Raw genomic sequence first — 26,262 nt, forward strand, 5'->3', positions numbered from 1 at the left:
ACAATTATCTGCTAACTTTAGAAAACAATTAGGGTTTGGATTAATATTTTTATTTTCTTCTGGCTAAAATTGTTAAAGGCAATTTTTTCTGCACTAAAAGTAATAAAATTAATAGGGGCACTAAAAGTATTAAAATTAATAGAGACAAATTTGTATTTCCACCCCCAATGAAAATTAATAGGGACAAATCCACATATCTGCCCCTAATACTCATTGTTCTTGTAGTGAGGGATACTAGGAGGATTGTTAGGATTTCTTTTGTTTAATTTTCTTCGTCTTTTTACTAATACCATGAGGATTTCATGCTTCTCAAATTCCTCCTGCTTTTGTGTATATAAATCAAAACAAACAGACTCTGAATGCCATCTTCACAGTCTCTCTCTCTTTCTCTCCTTAAATCAAACAACCAATAATGTGGTCGCTTGAGCAAGCCAAAACCGATAGAAACCGAACCGAACCAACCTACGTACAAAAAGTTATTAGCTCGCTATTTATTTACACAAAAGACATTAATAAGCCTCACATCGATCCTAATATTCAAAACCTGTATGAAAGAAGGACCTCTGAACGAATCTTCGAGCAGAACAAATCAATCTTTAAAGTAGATTTTATATCGATTGCTATTTGCTAGCCGCTTTGATAGCAAAATAAATCATGCTTAATCTTCCTCTTCCATATCAGGCTCATAGGCTAAAGTTTTAATGTGGTCTGCCAAACTATCCAAGAGATCAATAATTTCAATCATTTTGGGATTTGAACAGTCTTCTGCTCTAAATTTGTGAACCTCGTTACCAATCTCAATCCAGCTGAACCCAGGACTTGTCTTAATTGCTTTATCTTTCATCAACTTACGCATTCTTGCTGCCCCATCCCAACATCCCACACTAGCATACAGGTTTGCCAATTGCACGTGGGTTGAAGCACACTCTGGCTCTAGTAATAGCCTACTCTCTGCAGCCTCAATGCCAATCCACACACTCCCATGAACCCTACAGGAAGAAAGCAGCGAGCCCCATATAATCGCGTTGGCACGAATAGGCATTTTTTCAATGAATTCTCGAGCCTCTTCTAATAGACCAGCCCGGCCAAGAAGGTCAACAACACACGAATAATGATCTAGTTCTGGATGAATACCATGCTCTTTGATCATTGAATTGAAGTAAAGCCGGCCTTCTTTGACAAGACCTGCATGACGACAAGAAGAGAGCACGCCCAATAAAGTAATGGCATCAGGTTTCACACGTTGCCGCTTCATTTCTTCAAAAAGATCGACGGCCTGCAATGCAAGGCCGTGCTGCGCATACCCGGCAATCATGGAGTTCCAAGATACATTATCTCTGCCATCCAAATTTTCGAATATGTAAAGCGCATCTTTAACATCCCCACACTTGCAATACATTGAGATAAGAGCATTAGCAATGTGAATGTACGAATCAAAGCCCGTTCGGATGGTTTGACAATGAGCACTTCTTCCATGCCCAAGAGCTCCACTGCCAGTACAAGCACTCAGAATACTTGCATACGTAAAATCATTCGGTTCCAAAAAGTTTCTCATTTCACTGAAAAGCTGCAAGCACACATCAACCTGCCACGTTTGCGCAAACCCGGAAATAATGGCAGTCCAAGACACCACATTTCTCACAGGCATTTCGTCGAACAACTTATATGCACTTTGCAGCTCACCGCATCTACCGTAGAAACTCACCAAAGAGCTTCCAATATAAACATTGGAAATAAACCCAATTCTCATTGCTGCACAGTGGTACTGAACCCCGCCATGAAGATTTCGAGAAGACCCACATGAGCTTATGGCGTGTGACAAAACGCTTTCATCGAACAAAGTTGAGATTTTTACTCGTGGGTTTGTTGGATCAGAGGAAGCAGAACCGAAGGTAACGTGGTCGGAATCTGACTGCAGAAAGTCCTGAATGAGCCGGAGATGGCCTTGGCGGCGGCGGCGCGCGGCGGGGGATGGTTTTGGGGTGATGAGGTCGATAACTCTGAGAGCGTTTTGTAGCTTCTTGGTTTTTTGGGTTGTTCGTGTGAGTTTGGGAGAAGAGAAGAAGGGCTTGGAGTGAGATGAATGTATTTGCAGAACGGACTGAGAAAGTTTCTTCCTGAAACTGACACAGGCTTGAAGGAGAACTCCATTCATTCGTGTGAGCAAACACCATGAGCTTTGCTGGAAATATGTAGTGTGACAATTTGATTGCTAAGAAAAAAGGTAAACAAAAATTGCAGGGCCTGTGTTAATTGCCAAGAAACTGGAAAATGATCCTCTCATGATCCTTCTGGGGATGTTGAGGATCAATCATGTCTGTTTATCGTATATTGTGCGGTTAATTTTCGTTAGATATTGTTTGTATTTATTTTTAAAATTTTAATTTTTAAATAATTTCTGACCACACGATATACGATAAACGGACTTGATTGATTGATTCCTCATATCCCCACAAAGAGGATCCTTTTCCAAGAAAACTTAATACCAAGTAAAAAAATTTGTGTATTATATAATATTAATATAATTATATTATATATTATTCAGTTTAGATTCGGATTCGAGAAAAAATACGAATGGAGACCCTATAACCATATCCAACCATTACCGAAAACTATTCACGGTTTTTCTCCATATCCAAAATATACTCAAATTTTCATATCCAAATTCAATCCATTCGGACGATTATCTACGGTTATCGGGTTTAATGATTAGAATCGTCATTCCTAAGCACTTCCAAGGTTTCCTAAAATTCAACTTGTTCTAATAAAATTATGCTTATGAGCAAAAATACTTATTTTAAAGGCAATTCTAAAGGGCCCCAAAAGTACGTGGGGAGAGTGTTAATTCTAGAATTTGTTGACAAAAACTTCTTCGGATTTTAGCTCCAACCAATTTTCAGCTTAAGAATTTAAGTTGAAGAAAATCAAAATTTTAAATTGTTTCACCAATGAAGCCACATAATACACTGAAGTGAGGATGTCACCTAGCAAAAGCTAAAAGGCTTTGTTGTTTTACCAACTAGTTATTAGTCTCTTGGTATTTCTCCTCCCAATATTAAGAGCGGGCCCAAGTTCGAATATCCTGCCCCCGAGAAAGAAAAAAAAGGGTTTCGTTTTTACAACACATACAATTAGCCTAAGCAATACAACACTATCACTGACTAATACTTCACGTACGTCTCACAGTTCACCTTACAAGTCAGTAGTATCCTCTTTTCAAGTCTAAAAATGTTTGTTTCAAACTTCTAGAAATACCGATTTTCAAAACCTACATCCTCTATATCAAGCTGTTTCATGTCCATCAGAATCTAACCTCATCGACCTTTGAACTTCCTTTTGTGAAACCTTTACAAACCATCGGACTTCATCATGTAAGCGTCTTCAATTGCCTTGGAGTCCGTCATTAAAGCATATTCAGGTGCTTTGGAGTCTGTCATTAAAGCAGCTTCAGCTACTTTGGAGTCCACCATCGAAGCATCTTCAAGTACTTTGGAGTCCACCATTGAAGCATCTTCACCTACTTTGAAGTCAATCTTTGAAGCACCTTCAATTGCTGAGGTGGCCTTCCTTCCCCTACTTCCCTTGGTTTTGGCCTTTTGTGTTTGAGATCCAGCGATAACGTTCCGAGGTTTACGGAGGAATTTCTTGCTTTTCCTGAGAGTTTTTAGGGCTACTGTTTTCAGGGGAACCATAATGTCTAGGGGCAGTAGCACTTGTTCTAACTCAGTCCAGTCGAGATCTTCAAAGTCACCATCTTCATACACCACCCTGTACCAGCCTGCTTCTTTATCATACTCAGTCACTGTGCCAAAATAGTTTTGCTCTCCAAACAACTTCCTCACTTCTCTTCCTTCCAACCACTCACCAAAGTCAGTATTTCCACGGGATTCTGCATCATGCACAGCATCAGAGACAGAACGAGTGCTTTCAGTTGATGGAATTTCGGGCACTCCGTCAATGACAATAGCAGGCTCCCCTGGTAACTCATAAACCACTGCGGATGAAGGCTCTACTTTCTGATCGTTGCTGGGACTTTCCATTTCTAGAGCTCCTTCTCATAAATGCAAAAATACTGCAATCATAAACAATTAAGACATCCTTATCTCACCGTAAAATGAGTATCATTTTCAGAAGTTGCAATGCAGGAGATATTAACACATGAAGTATTGGACCAAACACGTCATCCCGAGAACAGAACAGGAAAGCATAGAAAGGAAGTTACCAACAATTACGAATAGTATGAAAGGGAAACACGGTGTAAGACTGGCCAAATAAACTAGTCGGGCTTCAGTTTGGACATATAGAAGCGTCAACACTAACAAATACTAGACTCTTTGCAAATGCAGATTGAAACCTCCACAAGGCAAAATATTGACAAATTTCTCACTGAGAATTTCTTCAGACATCCACAAAGCAAAATAAGAAGGAACGAACGAAAACAAAATCTTGAAAGTGAAAATAAACTTAAAATAGCTTTTGGTTTTTAGTTTTTAGTTTTCATTTCGCACGCCTTTCCTTGTATATTTCTTCGATACCTCTCCTGCCATCCTTCACCCTTCATGTCCCATGTATTTCCCCTCTATCACTAACACAAAAAATGAAAACCGAAAAACGAAATGTAAAGTTAGGATAAGAGTAAATCAGCATTAAACCCTGGTAAAATCTGAGATACCAATATTTTGGTGAAACCATAACACTGCAAATATGAAGATTTAGGCCGCAACTCTCTACATCCAAAACAATTTATCAAAAATTACCAAACATACAAAAATGCATCAAAACCCATGAAATCTCTCACTACCCAATTATTCCAAACCAAAAAAAAAAAATACAATCAATTAAAGAGCTCTGAACAAATGCATTTTCCATTACGCTCGAATAAATATCATAAAATTTGTATGAACAGAAACAAGTAAATGAATCACACATTTCTTCCATAACTTGCAGATTGGTACAATAACCACGGGTTCGATTAAAGGATGCCATATTTGCAAGAATTACACATTTTAGCAAAGTGGGTTTTGGTTGAAGGAGCTTACCCCTAATCAATTTCGGAAAAGAAGAGCGAGGACGTAGAGATCCAGTTCCGACCGCCACTGTAATTTTCCTTCGCTCTGCCCTTAAACTGTAGTGTCTTCTCTCAGGTGAACCTGATTGAATATTTTTCCTTATTTTATAGTTAGGGCTAGGAACGTAATTTACAAGCCGGAGGTTTTTTATTCTTTTCTTTTTTTCTCTGACCACTCACTCATGTGAAAAAAAAAAAAAATATATATATATATATATATATATATATCAAAAAAAAAAGTGTGAGAATGACCATCTCCGTAAAAAAAAATTCTCAAATAACATTCCCAACTTGAATGAGAAATTTTGAAATATCTTCATTTTAAGAACCACTTAATGAAATATAGTTTTTTATTCTCTTGCATAATTATTATCAAGTACGAGATGAAATTAATAATAAAACTAAAGAGCTACTAGACCCACCTCACAATCTTATTTCCCCACCCCACCTTATTTTCCCACCCCACTCAAAAGGTAAAAATGAAAAACACTCTTTTCCCACCCACTGATATTCCTAAACTATCCCTTACAAAGAAAATTAGCAACCGCCACGCATCCACCCACTCGATGGCAAGCAACCCCCTTCTCACCGTCAGCCAACTCTGTCTCTAATTTAATCAAGACTATGAGGATGAGCAACATCCTCGGTCGACCTCGTAGTCACACTCTACAATTACAACTCAAGTAGAGGACTAATTGTAGAAGATGGGTATTAAAACCACGTCAATTAGATGAACTGAGCACAGTTCCCCACAGATTGCTGAAACTATAAATGGGTATGAGAGAAAAAGAAAAGGAGTAAGGTTTCTTAAGGTAATTGTAATGGGTCTATGGTGTTTGATGAAGATTTCGAATGGATGGGAAGGAATTGACATATGAGATGAGGAAAACGGTGGATTCAACTTGGTTGGTGCTGTGTGCAATGGTTTCAACTTGCTGGGCTCATGTTCCTTCTATTTTTCAAAATTTAATACAAAAATAAAAGAATAAAATAGTTAAAGATGACCTTATAAGTCATTTTGCAAAAGGTTAGAGTTGTCATTAAAAGTATCATTAAAAAGTGGGTGGAGAAATAGTGTTGGTGGGTAGGTATATCATCTCCCTAAAACTAAAATTTATTAATAAATCTACACACTATAATTAAACATTACCATCACTCCCTGTTTATGCTATGTTCATTCCGAATAAAACCCTAATAACTCTTATAGAGAAAAACAAGTTTTTTTTTTTTTATCAATTCTAAAACCCTAATTGCACCAAGGATGGAGAAGCTGGAGGAACCAACATCTCACGCTCAAACCATTCAAATTAAATAAACAACATACAAAGTACAAGCAAAAGCTTGAAGACGTACCTAAGTTACAGGCCACATTTTTATGTCAATGGCTCATCAACCTTTTTATAATTAAGGTTAGGCGACGTGCTCTTGACTCAAATCTCCAAGGAGTCCTCTTAAAATGAAAGGACCTGCTTGAAAACTAGGAGAGAATTTATAGTCGACTCGTATAAAAGCTCAGCACTGTGTCCGACACTACAGACTTTGAACCTTCTATAGCTTTGTGAATTTTTTCCTCCTCTTTCTCGCCTTAGCTGCTGCAATTGCATCCGCGAGGGAGAGAATTTATAGTCGACTCGTATAAAAGCTCAGCACTGTGTCCGACACTACAGACTTTGAACCTTCTATAGCTTTGTGAATTTTTTCCTCCTCTTTCTCGCCTTAGCTGCTGCAATTGCATCCGCGAGGGGTACAAAGGACCCAGATCAGACGCTCTACATGGTTTGGGTAATTTGCGGACGTAAAAAGCCACCAACAGGCGCTTTACATCCAATTATTCTAGATAACGCTTGCATCCTCTGTATTATCGCGGCTGCTAGCACAGAGTGTTTTCTTCATTTAGTACTGCAACTAGTGTTTGTTACATTTGATATTGATCCAGGCCTTAATATCGACCTTCGTTTTAACACAAAAATTGAGAATTCTCCAATCAAAATATTTTCTATACTTATTTTTATTGATATCTCGAATATCATCTTCTATCATATTAAATGATTTTTGTTTATGTGTGTTGTTCTTATAAAAAAAAAAAATCTTTTTGCAAAGAAGTTTTCTCGATCTAAAATGGAGGTTGAAAGATTATCTCAATGTGGGAATGAATGGGTTTGGCACGTCGGCGTTTGATTAGCAATCACTTGGTTTAACTGCATCTGGGTGAAGTGTGGTTGTGTTTCAACAATTGAAATGGAGATGAGAGTTCAAGAGACGAACACCTGAGGTGGGGGGAGATGAGAATTTTAACCCAAGCGTAATTAAGTGTTTTTTTGCTTCAATATAGGCTATATTTTATTATGCGATTCTTAAAATGGTTATATTTCTAATTTTTCTTTGATTTTGTGGTGGAACTTTAACTGGCAACATGAAAAGTAACTCAACTCCTTATAAGCATAAGCAAGATTCCTTTGTATTCTCAACAGTTGATTGATGGTAAAAAATTAAAAAAAAATTTGCGGTCAGGAAAAAATGGAAGGGGAAGAAGAAGATGCATAGGGTTTTGCTATTTTTTGTTTTTTACTGTGTAATGTAATTTTTAGTTTGATTTGTTTTTGTATTTATTTATAATGGCTTTTTATTATTTAAGTAATTAATTATATTGCTAAAAAAAAGTAATTAATTATAAAGGTAAATTTGTTATGAGAAAGGTGAGGTGAATGTGAATTAAAACTTCAAATGGTGTTGGTGTAATTTTTCAAACCTGAGAAGTTTTTTTCAAGAAAACACGATAAACTTCAGGATGTCATAACCTTTTATTTAGAGGTCTAAACATACACATGTTATAAGTCTCAACATATTATAAGTTGTAATGGCAACTAACAATTAGGAGATTTATATGTATCCTTGCTTATACGAGGTTGTAATTCAAATCGTTTGCTAGCATGAGATTTTATTTAATTGAAACTTAGTTCTATTTGATTTGATGAACTTTTTATGTTATGAAAAAAACTTATCTTTTAAATCAAATTGAAATGCATGAGATTTGTGGATGTTCAAAAGATTTCAACTCTTCAAATGTTAAACTTTTTTATTTCCATCTTGAAGAGATCAAACCGACAGAAAAACTGAATCAAACCAATTAACAAGAGTTTGGTTTGGTTTTGTTTCAATGGTTATATTGGTCAAAACCGAACCAAATCAAATTGATTAATATTAGTTAATTTAGTTATATTTTAAGTGTCAAATCGATCTGCACCCACCCCTAATCACATGCTAGTTATTTTCTCATACAAATTTAAAAAAGAAAAAAGAAAAGTCAAGATGAAATAAAAACATTATTTGAGATATTCGTCAAATAAGCTTAATTGTGGAATTTTTTGAAAGTTTGTTTTACAATGTATTTCGACGAACCAATTATTTATCTTTTAGATTTTTTTTTTAAATATCATTTGTACTAAAAATTACTCAAATATAAAACAGTATAATTATTGAATTAAATAGTACTCATTTTAGTATTTATTTAAAAAAATATATTTGTCTATTCTCTTCATCACAATTAGATGTTTTAATGATTTTGAATTTTTCTTAAATTTTACAAGAATGATCTATAAATAATGAGTCAAACATAAATTATTTAGATCATTGAAAAAGTTACGAAATTAACAACAAGAATACAAGAGTATATCTTCCTCCCTAAGAACAGGAAAATAAATACCATTGATTTTATTTTTCTTTTATTTTATTTTATTTTTCTTGTAAAATGTAAAGAAGAAACAGCGAAGGACGATGCTAAAATAAACGTGGCACCAGAAAGCTACAAGGCAAGCAAGTTTAAGCTTTTATGAGAAAAACAAATGAATGATGTTATCAAAGTCATTCAACATTCAAATCTCGGCCACCACCAACGGCTACGTCCAACGAGCCCTTCAGAGCCTCCATGGAATCGACGGGCTCGATTGCGGAGCTTATGGGCACTTCATCCAGCACTGCACGGTGCACCGCCTGGTCCGTCAGGCCAAGCAGCTCCACGCCCGCCTCGTCCTCTTCTCCGTCACGCCCGGCAACTTCCTGGCCTCAAAGCTCATCAATTTCTACTCCAAAACCAATAATATCAACTATGCCCGCAAGGTGTTCGACCAAATTCCCCACCCAAATGCTTTCTCCTGGAACGCAATGCTCATTGGGTATTCCATTAACAATATGCACGCCGACACCTTGAAGTGGTTTTCTGCTATGGTGTCTTCGTGTTCGGATCAAGCGAAGCCCGACAATTTTACTGTGACTTGTGTGCTGAAGGCTCTTGGAGTTTTGCTTTCAGGTTCAAAATTGGCTAAGGAAGTACATTGTTTTGTTCTGCGTAGTGGGTTTGATTCGGATGTTTTTGTTGTTAATTCTTTGATTACTTACTACTCGAGATGTGATGAGGTTGGTTTGGCGAGAGCTTTGTTTGACAGGATACCGGAAAGAGATATTGTTTCATGGAATTCGATGATTGGAGGGTATTCTCAAGCCGGGTATTATGATGAGTGCAAAGAGTTGTATAGGATGATGTTAGGCTTGGAGAAGTTTAAGCCTGTTGGGTTGACACTGGTGAGTGCGTTGCAGGCATGTTTACAGTCAAATGATCTTATGCTCGGTATGGAGGTTCATCAGTTTGTTATTGAGAATCAAATCGAGATGGATGTTTTGCTTTGCAATGCTCTTATAGGGCTATATGCAAGATGTGGTAGCTTGGATTATGCTCAAGAATTATTTGATGAGATGAGTGAAAAGGATGAGGTCACTTATGGCTCATTAGTTTCGGGGTACATGTTTCACGGGTTTGTTGACAAAGCCATGGATGTTTTTCGAGATAGTAAGAAGCCAAAGTTAAGTACTTGGAATGCTGTGATTTCAGGTTTGGTTCAGAACAACCAGCACGAAGAGGCATTGAATTTAATTCGACAAATGCAGGCATGTGGTTGCAAACCAAATACCGTGACATTGTCAAGCATTCTTCCCACAATATCGTATTTCTCAAATCTGAAAGTCGGGAAGGAAGTACATGCTTATGCTGTTAGAAACAATTTTGACCGGAATATTTATGTTGAAACTGCTATTATCGATACTTATGCAAAGTCAGGTTTTCTTTACGGGGCACAGAGGGTTTTTGATCAAGCAAAAGGTAAGAGCTTAATCATTTGGACATCAATAATCTCAGCTTATGCATCCCACGGAGATGCTGATACGTCTCTTGGCCTCTTTTATGAGATGCTGAATAGCGGGATTCAACCAGATCAAGTGACATTTACAGCGGTATTAACAGCTTGTGCTCATTCTGGAGTGGTTGATGAGGCTTGGAAAATCTTTGATGCCATGTTTCCGGAATATGGCATTCAGCCCTCAGTTGAGCATTATGCCTGCATGGTAGGCATTCTTAGCCGAGCTGGGAAACTCACCGAAGCTGCAGATTTTATCCAACAAATGCCAGTTGAACCAAGTGCTAAAGTTTGGGGCGCACTACTAAATGGGGCTTCAGTTTCTCGTGATGTTGAATTGGGAAAATTTGCCTGCGATCACTTGTTTCAAATCGAACCCGAGAATACAGGGAACTACATCATTATGGCTAATTTATATTCACAAGCTGGGAGATGGGAAGAAGCTGATAAGGTCAGGGAGAGAATGAAAGAAGTTGGGCTGAGGAAGATTCCTGGGAGTAGCTGGATTGAAACAAGTAAGGGGTTACAAAGCTTTATAGTGAAGGACACATCAAACGAAAGAACCGAAGAGATCTACGAAACACTGGAAGGATTGCTGGGGATGATGAAAGAAAAAGGGTATGCTTTGCAGGATGAATTAGATGAGGAGAGTGTTAATGTTTGAGCCAAGATCACCACTCCGGCTCATATCAGCTAGCTTAGGATCCAAGAAATGCCCTGTTTTCCATAGTGGCATAGAATTCGTGTTTTTTAAGTGCTCAGAATCAGGAAAGAACTTCATTCATCAGAAGTGTTGGTGGAATTATTTTACCTTGCAATTTGATTTGTAGATTGGGGATCTCTCTTATATTATAGAAGTTACATTGAACGGGTACACTGCCACCGTAGTAATCCGTGCCAATAATACAATTATACAACTACAGGTGTAAGTTTTTTCGCTTAGCATTGTATCATTGACACGGAATACTATAATAACAATGCACATGTGTTATATAAGTTGTTATCGTGACACCAAAATATCTTTTTATCACACTCGTCTTTTACTCTATTTAAACATATTGAATACTTTTTGGACCTGTTCATACTTTTATCCATACTTTAAAGTTAGCTGCAATCTTTTCTTGCTGTTTAAGAATCCAATGGAATTATGATTTTTTTTCGGGCACCTCCTCGGCCCTGTATCTTGATCATGGTTTGGTTGCCACAAAGATTATCATTGTGTCTCCTCTAAAGGGTTTTTTACGTTCACTCGGGTTGATTGCGAGGTGATCACTGATCAGGATACGCCTTGTGGAATAATACCTCAACCAATGGGTTGGTGAGATTTTATCTTTCAACCAGTGGCACCACGTGACAAAGAACAATTTTCTTACCGACGGATAGTGTGTTAATTGAATACCATCTCAGACAATATATTAGTTTGAAAAAGAACCTTTTAAAACTCCTATGAGAGAAGAAGAAGAAAATAAAATAAAAAAAACTCATTAATCCTACCATCATTACATAAAAGTGTTATTGCACTAACACATTATTAATTGTCACAGAGTACTCATTCGGGATTACTTATGCACGACACATGTGCTTAAAAGCGTTTATACCAAAAATAATTTTTATTAAAAATCCAAGTGTTTTAGGGCGCATCACCTAAATTTAAATATTTTTAAAATGATTGAAAGCGCTTTTAGAGAAAATATTTTTGAATTCCAAAAGCACTTGAAATGTCTATAACAAGCACCAGTTATGTATTTCTTGCAAGAAGCACTTCAAGTGTTTTTTTTAATGATTCCCTTGCACTTTTACTAAAGATTGGTTCCTATAATATTTTCACCAACAACGTTTTCATCCTTTTTAAAAGCACTGCAAACAAGCTCATAATCTCAACCCCAAATACCAAAAGGAGAAGTCAAAACCAAGGGACTGAAATGGTTATTAGGCTATTTTACCATAGATAAATAAATGCTAAGGAGACTTTCTTAAAAGTGGATTGTCCATAACTTCATGTTTTTTGCACAATTCCAGTGCAAACATTATAAAACATTGTACAAAATTATAAAATATCAAAAACTTCATCGAAAATCTCACTTTGAAAGAATTTTCTTAGCAGTTCTCTTTATCAGATCCAGTCTCACAATTTACTCAAGTTCCAAATGAAAATTAACCGGAGTTGCAGGCGGTAGATGTAAATGTAAAAGGTGACAAGATCCTTGTTAAGCGAAACGATATATTAGCATCGTCGTCACATTTGCATTATTAAGAGTGCAGGGGGACAAGGAGACCGAGCCATGCATGGGCCAATTGGTTTTTTTCCTCTTCTACTTGTTTTTCTTTAAATAATTAAAGATTATACTAAAGTTATAGATATAATTATATAGGAACGACAAATGGGTTTGAACTGGACACACAACTTGTGGACAAACAAACCTACATACTCACTGACCTCATTCAATTCATCTTTACCTTACACCCCCAAATGCACATTCACATTGCATTTGTTGTCATTGGATATTGTGGAAGGGGAGATTTACATCAAAGATATGACTAAGTTAAGAGCTCGTTTCTCGCTCTTTTCTTGGTTTGATATTAGTTGTGGAATGATAGATTCACATCAAAGATGTGATTAGATTAAGAGCTCGCCTCTCGATCTTCTCTTGGTTGACATCAGTATAAAGTTAAGAGTTTGATTCTCGCATTCGTTTTGTCTAGATCAGTATAAAATTTGGAATTCGACTCTCAACATCTTCTTTACCTGTAAAGAAAAATCATTAATGCAAAAACAAGTTGTTATGACTCGTAAGATTTCAAATATATGTGAATGTAATGACCATAGTTTTACATAAACGTGATTTTGTGATTGTAATGAGATGATTATTGTAAGATTTGAACCCATTACAAATATCATGGCCACTAATATAGCACGGAAAATAACTATGACACTCTTTCTTCTTCTCCATACCTCTGTTTGATTTTATCTATTAATTTTTCTTTGATTATTCATTCAAATGCAAGAAGCGCATGAGGAGAAAAATGTACGTGAAAATCACTTTTCTGTAGTATTTAAGGGTGATTTGGTATTGCTGTGTTTTGAAAAAAACTTCTTCTACTATGTTGTGAGAATAAGCTTATTTTCGCTGCTTCACGTTTTTAGCTTATTTTCATCCAAAACTATGAAAATAAGTTATTTTTAAGTGTTTACCAAACACCTTTTTAAGTTCAACTTTTTTTTATACCCATTTTTTATAAAAGTACCTCAATACCAAACCAGTACTTAGAACAAGAGTGGAGCAAATATCAAAGGGGGTACAATAGTCATTACAAGAGACCAGTATGGGTAAATTAGTCCAAGCAAAAATTCACATAAAAAGCCACAACAAGCCTCAAAATCATTTTTTCCACGCTCTATAAAAAGATTAAAAGCAAAAGTCCGCAAAGCACACGATCCCATAATGGAAGAAACAACAACAGCAACCATCATGGCTGCTCTGGCCACCCTCACCCCACCCCAACTCTCAGATCTCACCCACACCATCCTCTCCCACACCCACCACCATCACCACCGTCTCTCCTCCCTCCTCTCCTCCCCCATCCTCTTCTCTCTCACCCTCCACCGCCTCAACTCCCTCCCCCTCCCCCACAAGACCGTCCTCATCGCCAACCACCTCCTCTCCTCCCTCTACCACCTCACACTCCACTTCCACCCCTACACCAATCCACCACCGCCACGTGTTGTCAGAAAAAGAGACCTCGACTCCGTTCTGCTCCTCCTCTTACTCTGCGAAGTACACCAGCACAACCCGGAAGCCCTCCAAGCACCAACTATAAAATGGCGCGAAATTTTAACCAATTTGTACTCCGACAACATGCTAACAGTTTCCGGCATGGGAGTCTACAACGGGTTGGCTTTGGTTTCTTATATTGAGGTGCTGACGAGGTGCTTGAGATTTGTCAGCGTGATGGGCTTTTGCTATGGCGGGAAGGCGGGGAGAGAAGTAGCGGCATCACCAGCAGCGGTGGTGGCGCTGCCGTCGGTGAAGGTGAGCAGCGGCGGGAGCGAGTGCACGATATGTAAAGAGGAGATGAGAGAGGACAGAGACGTGTGTGAGCTGCCGTGCCGGCATTTGTTTCACTGGATGTGTATTTTGCGGTGGCTGAGGAAGAGGAACACTTGTCCGTGCTGCCGGTTTACGCTTCCCACTGACGATGTGTTCGGGGAGATCCAACGGCTGTGGGAGATTTTGGTTAAGATGGGTGAGAAGGAATTGGTGTAGCATGATGGTGATCATGACCGTGTACACGTGTGACTATCAGAGTGGAATTCTGGATTTTATTTCTTGGCTGTGAAGGGATTGTGTGGATTTGCGTGGATGTGATGAATGAATTGCAGAGGATCACACATAATACTTGATATGGACACATGTGGTTTAGGTTACAGCCTTATAGGCATATATATGTAGCTAAATAAATAAGAGTAAGAGAGAGACAGAGACAGAGACAGAGAGATATTTGATGCAATTAATTACTTGGTAATTCATTTGCAATTACCACTGATTACTTCTGTACTTGATTTTCACATTTCATGAAAGCGAATACATTTTCAATAAACCGACCCAATAGAGGTAAAAGGAATCCTGTCTTAAGGCAGCAGATAACAGATGAGATTAGTAGCCTACCATCAATCAGAACCCGAATTCAAACCTCACAAGAACAGATTGAAATATTAGGACGTAGGTCTGATCAACTCAGTCTTTTTGGTTCTTGAGAATGGTCTTCTTCTCGTGCGTGCTAAAATCGCTTGATTCGCTGAAATCGTTGCCGTCTCTGAGATCCGGATTGAAGAATGACAATGACGGCTGTTCTTCCCGGTTGTTCCTTATCGAGATTTGAGTCGCCTTGGAGTAAAGCCACATACTCAACAACGTCTCTGTCTGAACTGTGGAATCCCTAAATCGAAACATACTAGAATAACTTCAAACACTGGATCCGCAGATCTACGTGTATTCAAAAATTCTTCCTTTGAGTTTCGGTCTTGCGACCGTACTCCCCAGGCGGAGTGTTTCACGCGTTAGCTGGGCCCCTGATCTGCGTAGACCAAGGGCGAACACTCATCGTTTACGGCATGGACTACCAGGGTATCTAATCCCGTAACGAGTTGGACAGAGAGACGCAGGAGCAGCACCATGTGAGATTCTCATCCCGACGTGAAGCTCAATCTCTATTCATTAGTTCAGCGCCCCCTTCGGACGCGGAGGGAGTTACAGCCCTTCTGAGGCCCCTCCAAAAAAAGTAAAAAAACCCGCCGGAAAATAAAGAAAAAATTTTCTTGTTTTTTCATTCTTTCTGGTTGTGTGCTCGATCAATCACATAAAGATTCATCGATAAGTACAGGTAAGCTAGGTTTTAATCTCCTAAGTCCACCTTCTTCTGGAGTTCTTTCCCGCAACTGAAATAGCTGCTTCGGCATTCATTCGTCTCAAAAGAATCAGACTCAGCCCTTCCTTCCATTACATACTCCTTTAGGTAATCTGAAACATTCACATATGCAGTCAACGCAAGAGCAGAAAAATGGGATTTGAGAGGCTAGCGGATCAGAAATTTTTTTATGGAATGTCCTACTATTGCCTCTCTCTCTCCTCCAAGACTTGGATTTCTTGAAGTTTGTTGCAGAGGCGGTTGTCTGTTATAGGCTCTGCCTTTGAGTGATTCATTTCAACCAACAGCGTAATACCCAGTAACATACCTAGTTGCCTATCCGGTTGGATATCGAAACCCTAAAAAAGGAAAAGGCAATAATGCAACTTTTGATGTCCATTTTATTAGGGTTGCATTGAAAATTCCCGAGAAAATGAAAGTCTTCCGCTTTTCACTGCCAAGGAAGCTTTAACACAATTATGAAAGAGCACTTGAGATTCTTAGCTCATTACAAAAAAAAAAAAGGGCAAAGAAAACAAAACAGAGAGAAGTTTTTCCTTGAAACACGAGGATAGGGTCGGTCCTGTGGACACTTCTTGTGGCTCGTGTGAAACTTGGTGTCAATCAGCTTTGATGAAACAAATTGTGTCTGGACTGTGTGCTATTGTAAGAGAGGATGGCTCTTTGTAGAAGATATTCTCCTTTCTTAATTCAACTAGAGCATAATTATCAGAAGGAGTATGATAGTAGTAAGAATAAATAAGAAAGATAAAAGCTCAGATTTTTTTTTCTCTTTCTGGCTTAGTCGTTAAAAGAGAAAAGAAGAGTGCTACGAGGAGAGTCAAGGGGGGAACGCCTACATAGAAGAACCGCAGTTCGCTGACTTTCTAAGGTCTAACCTTTCGCCCCCCTACTGAAAAGGGCAAAACCTTACCAGCCCTTGACATATGAACAACAAAACCTGTCCTTAACGGGATGGGTCGGGTAAAGCCCCCCGCCCTTTGGGTTGGGCATCATGACACTTGTCACCATACATAGGTAATAGCATGTCCCAATGCTATCTCCCTCGAAGTTGCTGCTCAATAGAATCTTTTTTTGGGGGGGGAGAGTAATGAGAGAATGATTAGTAACGAATAGAGAAATTGGCGTACTCTAGGAACACGAGGAAGACGTCTTACTCCATGATTTCTCATAGACTGATGCGGAAAAGAAGTCACTTAAGGAAACATCCGGTGAATTCGCGACACTCCAGTCTCCAGTCCGTCTTTCTTGAGGAGCGAGAAAAGTGACTAATAGCCAAACAGCTCCCACTATGAATCAGAGAAAAGTCTAGACTTTCTTCTTTCGACCCTTCTCTTTAGAGATTTCGACAAGACTTGGAAATAGCCTAGATGCTACGGCTGATGGCGGAAAACCAAGAGGCATACCTCCGTATGAATGGGGCAGGGGAGTTCCACGCTTGCTCCGCTCCGTAGTCGAACACTTGGTGCGACCGGATGCTAGTGCGCTTATCTCACTCAATCTTTCTGACGTCTGGGTGCGAGAAGCAAAGGTTATGAAATAAAGGCACCGAAGGTGTGCAAGGTAGAAGGAAAGGTAAGACACCCTTTGGTATCGAAAAACCTCCTGAGCAATAAGAATATTCTCACTTATATGCCTACCTGGCGGGGGCACATCGACCAAAGAGTCAGATTCAGAGAAACGAAAACCAAACTAGTTCAAAATTTGGAGCAAACATGGAAACCGATAAAAACTAAAGTCGAAATGAACTCAGATAAAACTATAAGTCGGAAAATAGGTGGGCAGTTTTTGAAGGAATGATAAAATAGAGAAAAGGAAGATACCTTGCTAAGCCAAACTCAGCATCAGACGCAGAGGCGGGCTCGAAACCATGGACAGAAGAGAAGGAAAAGCAAGACGCAGAATAGAGAAGAGGCTCGCTCAAAACCCATCGCAGCATGGGTCTCTGAATCCCTCCTGTTTGTTTTAGACTTGTGTCCTGCTCACCAAACATGGGGCATGTAAACTCAGACCAGTATGTGGGATCATTTGCTCGCCTATCGTACTTTTATAAAAGATAACACCACAGTTTTGGTCTCTTTATATATGTTTAGAAAATCCTACACATGGGTCATCATGAAAATAAATTAGATGACCAAATCACTACTCTACTACCAATTTTCCGTCAGATAAGATCATAAAATTCAGACAGCCAGACAAGGATAAATGGCCATCCTCATTTCTCAGAGTTTGTATGAAATAATTTACCCAATCTCATGAACTTATGGGAAGCTTATCTTATTTTCGACGTGCATGATATGATGTTACATTGAAATAAAACATGACAGAAACATATCAGAAAAGTTCTGGAAGCGCACACCCACACTTAACTAGAATACTTTTAAACAAACTAGTACCCAATAATGCAAATGGCTAAGTTAACTAAGGGCTAAGGAAAGATAAAAGGCAGTCCATTTAATTAATAAATCTCACCAACACAAATGAAATAAAAACATTCGTGGATTTAATCAGCTGGCTCGGACCAATTAAAAGAAGTGCAAGGTCAAAAACTAAAAGGAGATCACTAACACACACAAAAACCTATAGTCTTAAATGAAGCATCAGATAAATACCATGAAAGAAAACACTTCAAAAATTACAAGGACATAGAGGAGGTCCGAGAACGAGGCATATTTACCAACCTTGCAAAGTTTCAGGATATATTTCATAGCAGCTGCCGAGTTTTCTTCGGTTCCTTTCTGCAAAGAGTAGAAATGTCGAAAAATTAATACATAGAAAGAGGCAGGCAACTTATAAGCTCCCTTCCTGTTGCCATAGAAACTCAGATTTTATGGTAATGACATTCCAGTAAAGGTTCCTGCATTTTTAACTGAAAAAAAAAGTTCCTGCATTCTATTGAGATCATTTCAAAGAATAACTTATGCTAAATCCGGTTCAAACTATAATTTCCACATAAAATAAGATTGTTAGGAACTCATTGGGAGTAAACTATCTTAATAAACCAAGGAGAAGAAGTTGCAAGTTCAAAACCCATACAACAAACAGTCTATACTTTCGGGACAACAATCACGAAATTTCTTTCTTTTCTTTTCTTTTATTTTTATAAAATTTGCCTAATTCTGTATCTTTTTATCCAAGATGCACACCACATGCAGGTTTTCTAAGCAGAGATTGGGTTTCACAAGTTTGGTGACCTAATCATCTTTTTACTTGTACTTTCATATATAAACAATTAAGAAACGTTACAGGAACTTGTCATAAGGAATTAGGCAACAAGATATCGAGGCATCCGTGAGTTAAAATAACTGAATCCAATACTATAATGAACCAATGCATTGAGGTAATAAACAGAGAAAGCCATCACACGAAGCCAAAATATTTTGTGGCAGCATGATTTCAAGTAACAAAACTAAAGCAACCATGAACCAAGAAATCAAAACAGTCAAAGAAACCATGAATAGAGGCAACAAAAACAAGGGCAACCATGAATAGAATCATAAGAAATGAAAATAGTTGTAAATAAATGCCTCAAAATAATCAATGAAACCATCATTAACCAAGGCAGCCATGAATTAAGGCATTAAGATCTGTCATGAATCAAGGCAACAATCACCGATGCTAGTATCTTCTCTCTTTTTTTCAAGATCCCAATACAATAGTAGGGGCTAGGTTGAATTTCTTCCCCGTACTGCAAATATTCCAGTAAGTGATTATCAAGGCATCAGAACACAACAGTGGATTGAAACTAATGATCAACCAACGCAACCACTAATCAAGGCATCAAAACAATTGTAGCACACATGAATCTAAGCAATTAACCGATAAATCAATACAACCGATGGAACTATGAATCCATGCATCAAGATAACTGAGGCAATTATGAGTTGATACAACATACCAAGAAAACCATGAAGTAAGGCAACAAAAACAGAGGCATCCATAAATTGAGGCAGCAAAAAACACGAAGCAACCATGAATTAAGGCATCAAAATTATCGAAGCACCCATGAATGAAGAAATCAAGATAACTAGGCATTCATGAGCTAGGGCATTGAGATAACCAAGGAGACTATCTAAGGCAACAATATACGAGAAAAAAACTGAGGCCAGCCCGGAATAAACTGAGGGAAACTACTATTGAAGGCATAATAAAAACAGTGAACTGAGAGATGAAGATAATCGAAGGAAGTATAAGTGGTGACAACAATATACTAAGGCAACCATTAATCGATACGTCCTACATCAATACAACTGAAAGTTCATGACACCCATGAATTGGCATCAAACATCATAGACAACCATCAGCTGTGAGAAAAATATACTGAGTTGAATATGGGCAACAATGTGTCAAAATAATTATGACAATAATAGTCAGGTCATCCAAACAACCGAAGCAACCATGACTTAGGGCAACAAGATAACTGAGGCAACCATAAATTAGGGCATCAAGATGACTATGAGGCGACCATGAACTAAGGTAACAACACACCGAAGAAACTGAGGCAGCAATAAACCAAGGAAACAATGTCTTAAGCCCACAATAAACTGAGGCACCCATTAATCGAGGAGTCAACTGTGGCTACCATTAATCAAGACAACAATATTTTTTTTCAAGAATAAACTGAGGCAACCATTAAACTAACCAACCATGATGAGGCACCAATACAACCGAGGCAACCATGATGAGGCAACAATGTATTCAATGAACAATAACCTCAGGCAACCAGTAATCGAGGTATTTATGTAACCGAGACAACCATGGATCGAGACATCAAGATAATTGAGGCAACTAGAACTTCAACAAAAATAGACCGCAGCAACAATGAATCAAGGTATCAAAATCACCCAAGCAAGACAACACTAAATCCAGGTGTCAGGATAACTGAGCAACAAATAGCACTAAGCTATCATGAATTAAGGCAAACCATGAACGAAGGCATGAAAATAATCGAGTCAACCATGAACTGAGCCAACCAAAATCAAAGCAAGCATGTATCAATCCAAATTCCACACCTATAAATTGAATACGAAAAATAAAGAAAACAGGGGATACATAAATCACTACTCAGCTTGTGAAAATTAGGTCGAAGGTAAATACGGAGGGGATTTCTTCCATATGGGAACAATGGGCATGCAACAACACTAGAAAACCCAAAAAATCCACAACGCAGAAACGAAACTGAATTTGATAAATTTCCCTAAAAATCAAAACCCTAGAAAAATGAACCGATTTGAATCGTAGTTAGAATCCTAGAGTTGTTTACCTCAGGCGAAGGCCATATCGATCTCACGAGATCGAAAAGTAAGAAGAGGAGAGAAGCATATGACTTGGGCGACAATTTACTCGACAGGAAAGCCACGACGCTCCACTTTGTCGTTGCTCTCCGCGCCGATTTAGTGGTTTCCGCCACCCGGGCGGCAAGAATTCAAAAATAATTTGATTTGTATCAGTCACGTGCCTGTCGTGTGCAGAATTTTGAATAAAGTCGGTTCGTATCACTGCTTGTGTTTTTAAATCATTAAATTACACCAAATTATGATTTTAGTAAGGAGGGGAATGGTTCGGTTTAGTTCGGTTGGTTTTGCAATACAAACCAAAGTGGAATCAAACCATTAGATTTCGATTTCGGTTTGTTCATAATTTGTAGGCCCGTTAAAAAGTTGGCATTATATAAGTATTTAACATTCAAACAAACACAAAAGTTCAAAACCTAGTTATTTGCAAACTAAATGTTCTATTGCAATAATACAACTCAACTGGAATAGAAAAACAAAATCATGATCACATTCAATTGGAATTTTGAAAGATTTTAATTTTAATTTTAATTCATTTTACAAACTAAGGGTTATTCAATCAGGATTTTAAGTGATTTCTGAAAGTTTAGGTGTATTCAATCAGGTTTTAAAGGAGTTTATAACATTCAAGGTATGTTCAATTAGAAACTGATTTTAAAGGATTTTAAAAAGTTGAGGAATTCAAGGGAATTAAAGAGATTTTGTAGTGAATTTTAAGCATTCTCAAATTTCGCCTCTCCCCTAAGAATTTGAGAAATTCACTCAAAATTTTATATAGAATCTCTAGAAATCAATTAAACTACATTAAAATCCATTATTTATAAATCTATTAAAATCCCTCAAAAATCCAATGGAATACACTCCCTCAATATCAACTTGAAACAAAGTTTAACATCAAAATGTCTTATGGCATTAGTACAACCCAATTGAAAAAGTTAATCATACTAAAATTAAAGTTCAAACAAAATTGTATGTCAAAATTCCTTATGGCATTAGTACAACTAGAAAAAATAAATTGTTCATGCAATTCAACGTAAAATTTTTGGTGTTTCAAGTCACTACTAACAATCGTCCTACCCTTTTCCTTTCCCTTTCTTTTTGGACACTTACTTTACTAAGGTTTAAGAGATTTTTGAGCTTGTTAACGGACTTGAGAAGGCATTGGAGCTTGAGATGACGATACTTGTGAAGACCTTGGACCTTTTGAAAGTGAAACCGATGGATGAGAAGCTATTGACGATTGTGAATTAGAAGCTTGAAATTGCCTTGGAGCTTCTTGTTGTTGTTAAGACTCTTTATTTGGACTGTCACATTTTATGATAAGGTTTAGATAACGTTAAAGTTAAATTAATTAAGAGTCAAGTTCAAGAAGAACTAAGATCCTTTAAAGTAGGACATAAGGTCATACGTGCTAGAGTAGCAGGTGATCCAACTACTTGGTATACAGAAATACGTGGGCATTATCAAATCCCTTGATAGCAGGGATTGATTGAAGGTGTTTCTCGTATAAGGAGATGTCCCTGCTCACCAGAGATTAACGTTCCATAAGGTACTAGGGCTATCACTAGTTGGGACATACAGTTATGAGTGAGTGGAAGACTTTCCTTGGACAGTACTTGTAGACAACGGGTTCCTCTCGTTCATTCAACTCAATGTGGTATTCTCAAAAGCTTGACCTGATTGTATAGCATTAACCTTGAACATACAAATATATAAATGCAATGGTATGTGGTTAACACGACACACACACTCACACACACACACACACACACACACATATATATATATATTTGAAATTGCAAACCTGGATGGATCAATGTTAAACAGCAATATGCAGGATTGAAATATGATTCAATCCTGGTTCTTCACACCAAAAATTAAATCACAACAAAATGAGAAAATAAACAAAGACATAGTATTTGTACGAAATCTCGCACGAGGAAAAAACCCTCCACACAGGAGAGAAAAACCTCAAGGCACACAGCCAATTTCACTAAGAAAAACGCAAGGACTTATACAAGACTCAATTGATACTTTCTTACACCATAACATAAGCTTGATCAAATACTCTTGTCTTGTCGAACACGTCCTCTTCACCTTCTCTTGGATGAACACCGATTCACGCAGGTTGATGATCTTCCTCACAAGTGAAGCTTACACAAAGTTCCATGATGAATGAATGAATGATATGTTATGCTCTCAGATTATCACCTCGATAAAACTAAGAACCTAACTACCTTTAGTTTCTCCCCCTTGACCTTATAAAACAATCTCCCAATTTGATTAGCGTGCAAAAGGTCTACCTTTAAACCACGAGCGCAACCCTTTATATACTAGGTTACAATTAACCCTAATAAACAAATAGATTGGCCCTATTTAAACCTCTTCCTTATTTAAGACTCTTTTCTGATTTGAATAGAACCCTAGAGTCCCACACCTAATCAATCTTTAATAGGGAAAACAAATCCTAAATGAATGCAAATGATTCTTACCAGAAAAAAACTTTGCCGTGCAATCTTGGTCAATCAGGCTCCTCATTTAACGCAGACTCCAACCTTTGCAAGTTACAAAAAAATCCTAAGACTAGGAATAATCAACTTACAGACTCTTTACATTTGCTAGGAAATAGCCAAACTGAAATACACTTTCAATATTGATCTTGTTCTAAATAGCATGTAATCCTTGTATAGAGATAACCTTAAGTTTTAGTTATAACAGTTGTGGTTGTGGACTAAGAGTAAGAAAGATGATGCTTGAATTCGAATTGGTCAACTCTGCACAATACAAAAATATAAACAATATAAATTACATTAGTGCATAAACTTTAATAAATCTATAAAAGTAAAAAAACACATTGAAAAATTTTGAAACAAAACAAAACACATTTAGTTGGCTATTAAATTAATTTTATATTATGCAATTTGGTTTGGTGTCGGTTCGGTTCCAGAAATTAGGAACCGAAACCAAACTTTTCTTTAGCTTGCAGTTTCGTTTCAAACCGAAATTGTTTTGATACTACAAAACTCAAATCGTTCAATGTAGTCCAATTTGATCCATGTTTCGATTTTCAAATGCACACCCTTAGATTTAAGTGCCCGTATATTAGGTGAAGCTCCGCTTCAATCTTTATAGTTTCAAATGTTGAAACTTGAGTCCTCAAAGTTTACAATTTAAGAACAAGAGCTTAGTTTTGTCGGATTCTTTTGATAAATTAATTATGAATTCAAGTTCATCAATTCCTCAGACAATATATGTCAAAATTTTGCGATGTCTGTGTTACTCTTTTTCTTGTTTAGATTGTTTCAACTTAACGTCATTAGAATTTATATTCGTCTTTTATGAAAAGCATCAATGAGGACATGAAGTTACAATTGCTTCAAATCACTGGAGATAATTCTAACCATGTTTGTCACCAAGAGTCAACAAAGCTACTAACTGCCTTGTGCGCTTTTGGTTACATATTGATAGTTGTTGCACATGGTTTAGAGATCCTCTAGATTTCATTGTTGAAGCTTTGTTTACTATAAGGGGTCTCAGACTCTCAATTTGCTCTAATTCGCTCCAATTCGCTCCAATCGCTCTAAGTTAAGCTTGATATGCCATAATAGTTTAGTTAGTTGCATAAAAAGTCTCAGACTCTTAATTCGCTCCAATCGCTCAAAGTTGAGGCTGATATGCTATAATAGTATAGTTAGGGCTGGTTTGGTATTGATGTGCTTTGAAAAAAAGCTACTTCTGCTGTGCTGTGAGAATAAGCAGCTGTGAAATAAAGCAGCAGAGTGTTTGGTAAAGTTTTTTGTAAAAGTGCTTTTGAAAAAAAAAAACAGTATTATAGTGTTTGGTAAACTTTTATGTAAAACAGATGTGAAAAAAAAGCCAATTTTTCAAAGCTAAGTTTTGCAGCTTCTTGTTTTTGGCTTTTTTTACCCAAAACTGTGAAAAAAAGCTGAAGCTGAATGTTTACCAAATACAAAAACAGCTCCTAGCTTTTTTTGATACCAGCTTTTTCAGAATCACCTCAGTACCAAACCAAGCCTTAGTTACATAAAGGGTCTTGGACTCTCAATTCACTCCAATTACTCTAAGTTGAGGCTGATACGCTATAATAGGATAGTTAGACAATTGAGCTCTTATGTGTAGTCCAACTCATCTAATGCTACATCAGTTCTACTAGAGTATATGGTTGTGATTTCAATTTGTGATGGATTGTTATCCTTCTCTAAATAATTATTTCTTATTCTAAATTGAAAATATAAAAAAGCTAAGAGACATAAAAGGTACCAAACCCAGGTCCCACTCAAAATAATTGGACTGGTCCGGTTAATGATAATAAGTGTGGTTAAAGTTTTTGCATTCCTAATATGTGTGTGTGTACACAGAGAGAGAGAGAGAGAGAGAGAGAGAGAGAGAGAGAGAGAGAGAGAGAGAGAGAGAGAGAGAGAGAGAGAGAGAGTTTTCAAACATTCAGTAGGGAAATGAAGTTTGGTAAAAGCAGGAGTACTGATGGCGCATGATCAAATACTTAAAGAATTGCTTAGTCATTTCTTTGAGTGCAAACCAAGCTAATTAGTTTTCAAAACTTTAAAACAAAAATGATTTGCCATGAATAGTATATGAAATACAATGATTTCAATTTTCACACCGAAGTATCATTTAAGATTATGGTTTTAAGTCTGAATTTCTTGAATGACAAGAAATCTTCAGTTGTATAGCCAGGTTAGCCGTCATAGTGTTCAAGTTGAAGTGCATAGATTGGTTTCATACCACCCTCCTACAACTAGATTAAAGACAACAACGGACGGATAATAATTTATTCATCCATCTCTTACGGTAATATATGTTGGTGTTAAAGAACAATGTTTGAGTTAAGATTTCAACCCTAGAAAGGTATGGAAGTATCTAGAACAAACAACGGATGTGAAACAGAAAGTCCAATTTTTGTTACAAAACTTGAAATGCGTTTTTGGACTGATAAACGACCTCGGATGGCTAAAATCCATTGTGCATCATGGTAGGGCGATGACTATTGCTCATGGCGTCATTTACTTTCCGAAAAGGTATCGTAGGCCCTATTTGGAGCTTGGCCGACAAAGACACAAATTCCAATTACATCATTTTTCTATATTAAAACGTTGATTGGTTAAATGTTTTATTAGGGATTAATTTTTTTAATTTTTAAACTTTCAGATTATTTCTAACAATTGTGGCTGTTTGAATTTGAATCAAACGATGAAACGCCATCTTACTGCTTATATATTTCTAACCTTGCATCAAACTCGTCAATTTG

The 26,262-nt window shown here is 37.3% G+C and overlaps 4 protein-coding genes and 1 long non-coding RNA gene across 7 annotated transcripts; 2 read left to right on the forward strand and 3 right to left on the reverse strand.

Moving 5' to 3' along the window:
• Positions 1–303: 303 nt before the first annotated feature.
• LOC137746239 (Tetratricopeptide repeat (TPR)-like superfamily protein) lies at positions 304–2,260 on the reverse strand. The gene has a single exon (XM_068486313.2). The coding sequence runs from the start codon at positions 2,153–2,155 to the stop codon at positions 659–661; it is 1,497 nt and encodes a 498-aa protein (XP_068342414.2). The 5' UTR covers positions 2,156–2,260; the 3' UTR covers positions 304–658.
• Positions 2,261–3,131: 871 nt separating this feature from the next.
• On the reverse strand, positions 3,132–5,178 carry LOC137746249 (uncharacterized). Of its 3 annotated transcripts, XM_088681007.1 has the most exons (3): positions 5,040–5,146; positions 4,536–4,585; positions 3,132–4,072 (listed from the first exon to the last, which is right to left on the reverse strand). In XM_088681007.1, exon 3 carries the CDS (start codon positions 4,038–4,040, stop codon positions 3,348–3,350), a length of 693 nt encoding a protein of 230 aa, XP_088537133.1. In that variant the 5' UTR covers positions 4,041–4,072; positions 4,536–4,585; positions 5,040–5,146; the 3' UTR covers positions 3,132–3,347. The 3 variants fall into 3 exon arrangements, with proteins under 3 accessions (XP_088537133.1, XP_068342424.2, XP_088537134.1); XM_068486323.2 differs by lacking the exon at positions 4,536–4,585 and having other exon boundaries at positions 5,040–5,178; XM_088681008.1 differs by lacking the exons at positions 4,536–4,585; positions 5,040–5,146 and adding an exon at positions 4,673–4,697.
• Positions 5,179–8,715: 3,537 nt separating this feature from the next.
• Positions 8,716–11,194, forward strand: LOC137723810 (Pentatricopeptide repeat (PPR) superfamily protein). Its single transcript, XM_088680803.1, has one exon. The coding sequence runs from the start codon at positions 8,915–8,917 to the stop codon at positions 10,916–10,918; it is 2,004 nt and encodes a 667-aa protein (XP_088536929.1). The 5' UTR covers positions 8,716–8,914; the 3' UTR covers positions 10,919–11,194.
• A 1,465-nt stretch (positions 11,195–12,659) lies between these two features.
• Positions 12,660–21,144, reverse strand: LOC148692305 (uncharacterized). Its single transcript, XR_015954371.1, has 4 exons — positions 20,945–21,144; positions 18,363–18,419; positions 17,505–17,659; positions 12,660–13,000 (listed from the first exon to the last, which is right to left on the reverse strand). It is a non-coding gene; the product is annotated as an uncharacterized LOC148692305 (long non-coding RNA).
• On the forward strand, positions 13,559–14,853 carry LOC137745882 (E3 ubiquitin-protein ligase SGR9, amyloplastic). Its single transcript, XM_068485916.2, has one exon. It carries the CDS (start codon positions 13,698–13,700, stop codon positions 14,517–14,519), a length of 822 nt encoding a protein of 273 aa, XP_068342017.2. The 5' UTR covers positions 13,559–13,697; the 3' UTR covers positions 14,520–14,853.
• Positions 21,145–26,262: the final 5,118 nt, after the last annotated feature.

The sequence above is a fragment of the Pyrus communis genome, chromosome 12 (genome assembly GCF_041283825.1).
Source record: "Pyrus communis isolate YQ-2024b chromosome 12, ASM4128382v1, whole genome shotgun sequence".
Taxonomy (NCBI): Eukaryota; Viridiplantae; Streptophyta; class Magnoliopsida; order Rosales; family Rosaceae; genus Pyrus; species Pyrus communis.

Coding starts and splice junctions, on each gene's coding strand:
- LOC137746249 (XM_068486323.2), bottom strand. CDS start 4,040: ATGGAAAGTCCCAGCAACGATCAGAAAGTAGAGCCTTCATCCGCAGTG.
- LOC137745882 (XM_068485916.2), top strand. CDS start 13,698: ATGGAAGAAACAACAACAGCAACCATCATGGCTGCTCTGGCCACCCTC.
- LOC137746239 (XM_068486313.2), bottom strand. CDS start 2,155: ATGAATGGAGTTCTCCTTCAAGCCTGTGTCAGTTTCAGGAAGAAACTT.
- LOC137723810 (XM_088680803.1), top strand. CDS start 8,915: ATGATGTTATCAAAGTCATTCAACATTCAAATCTCGGCCACCACCAAC.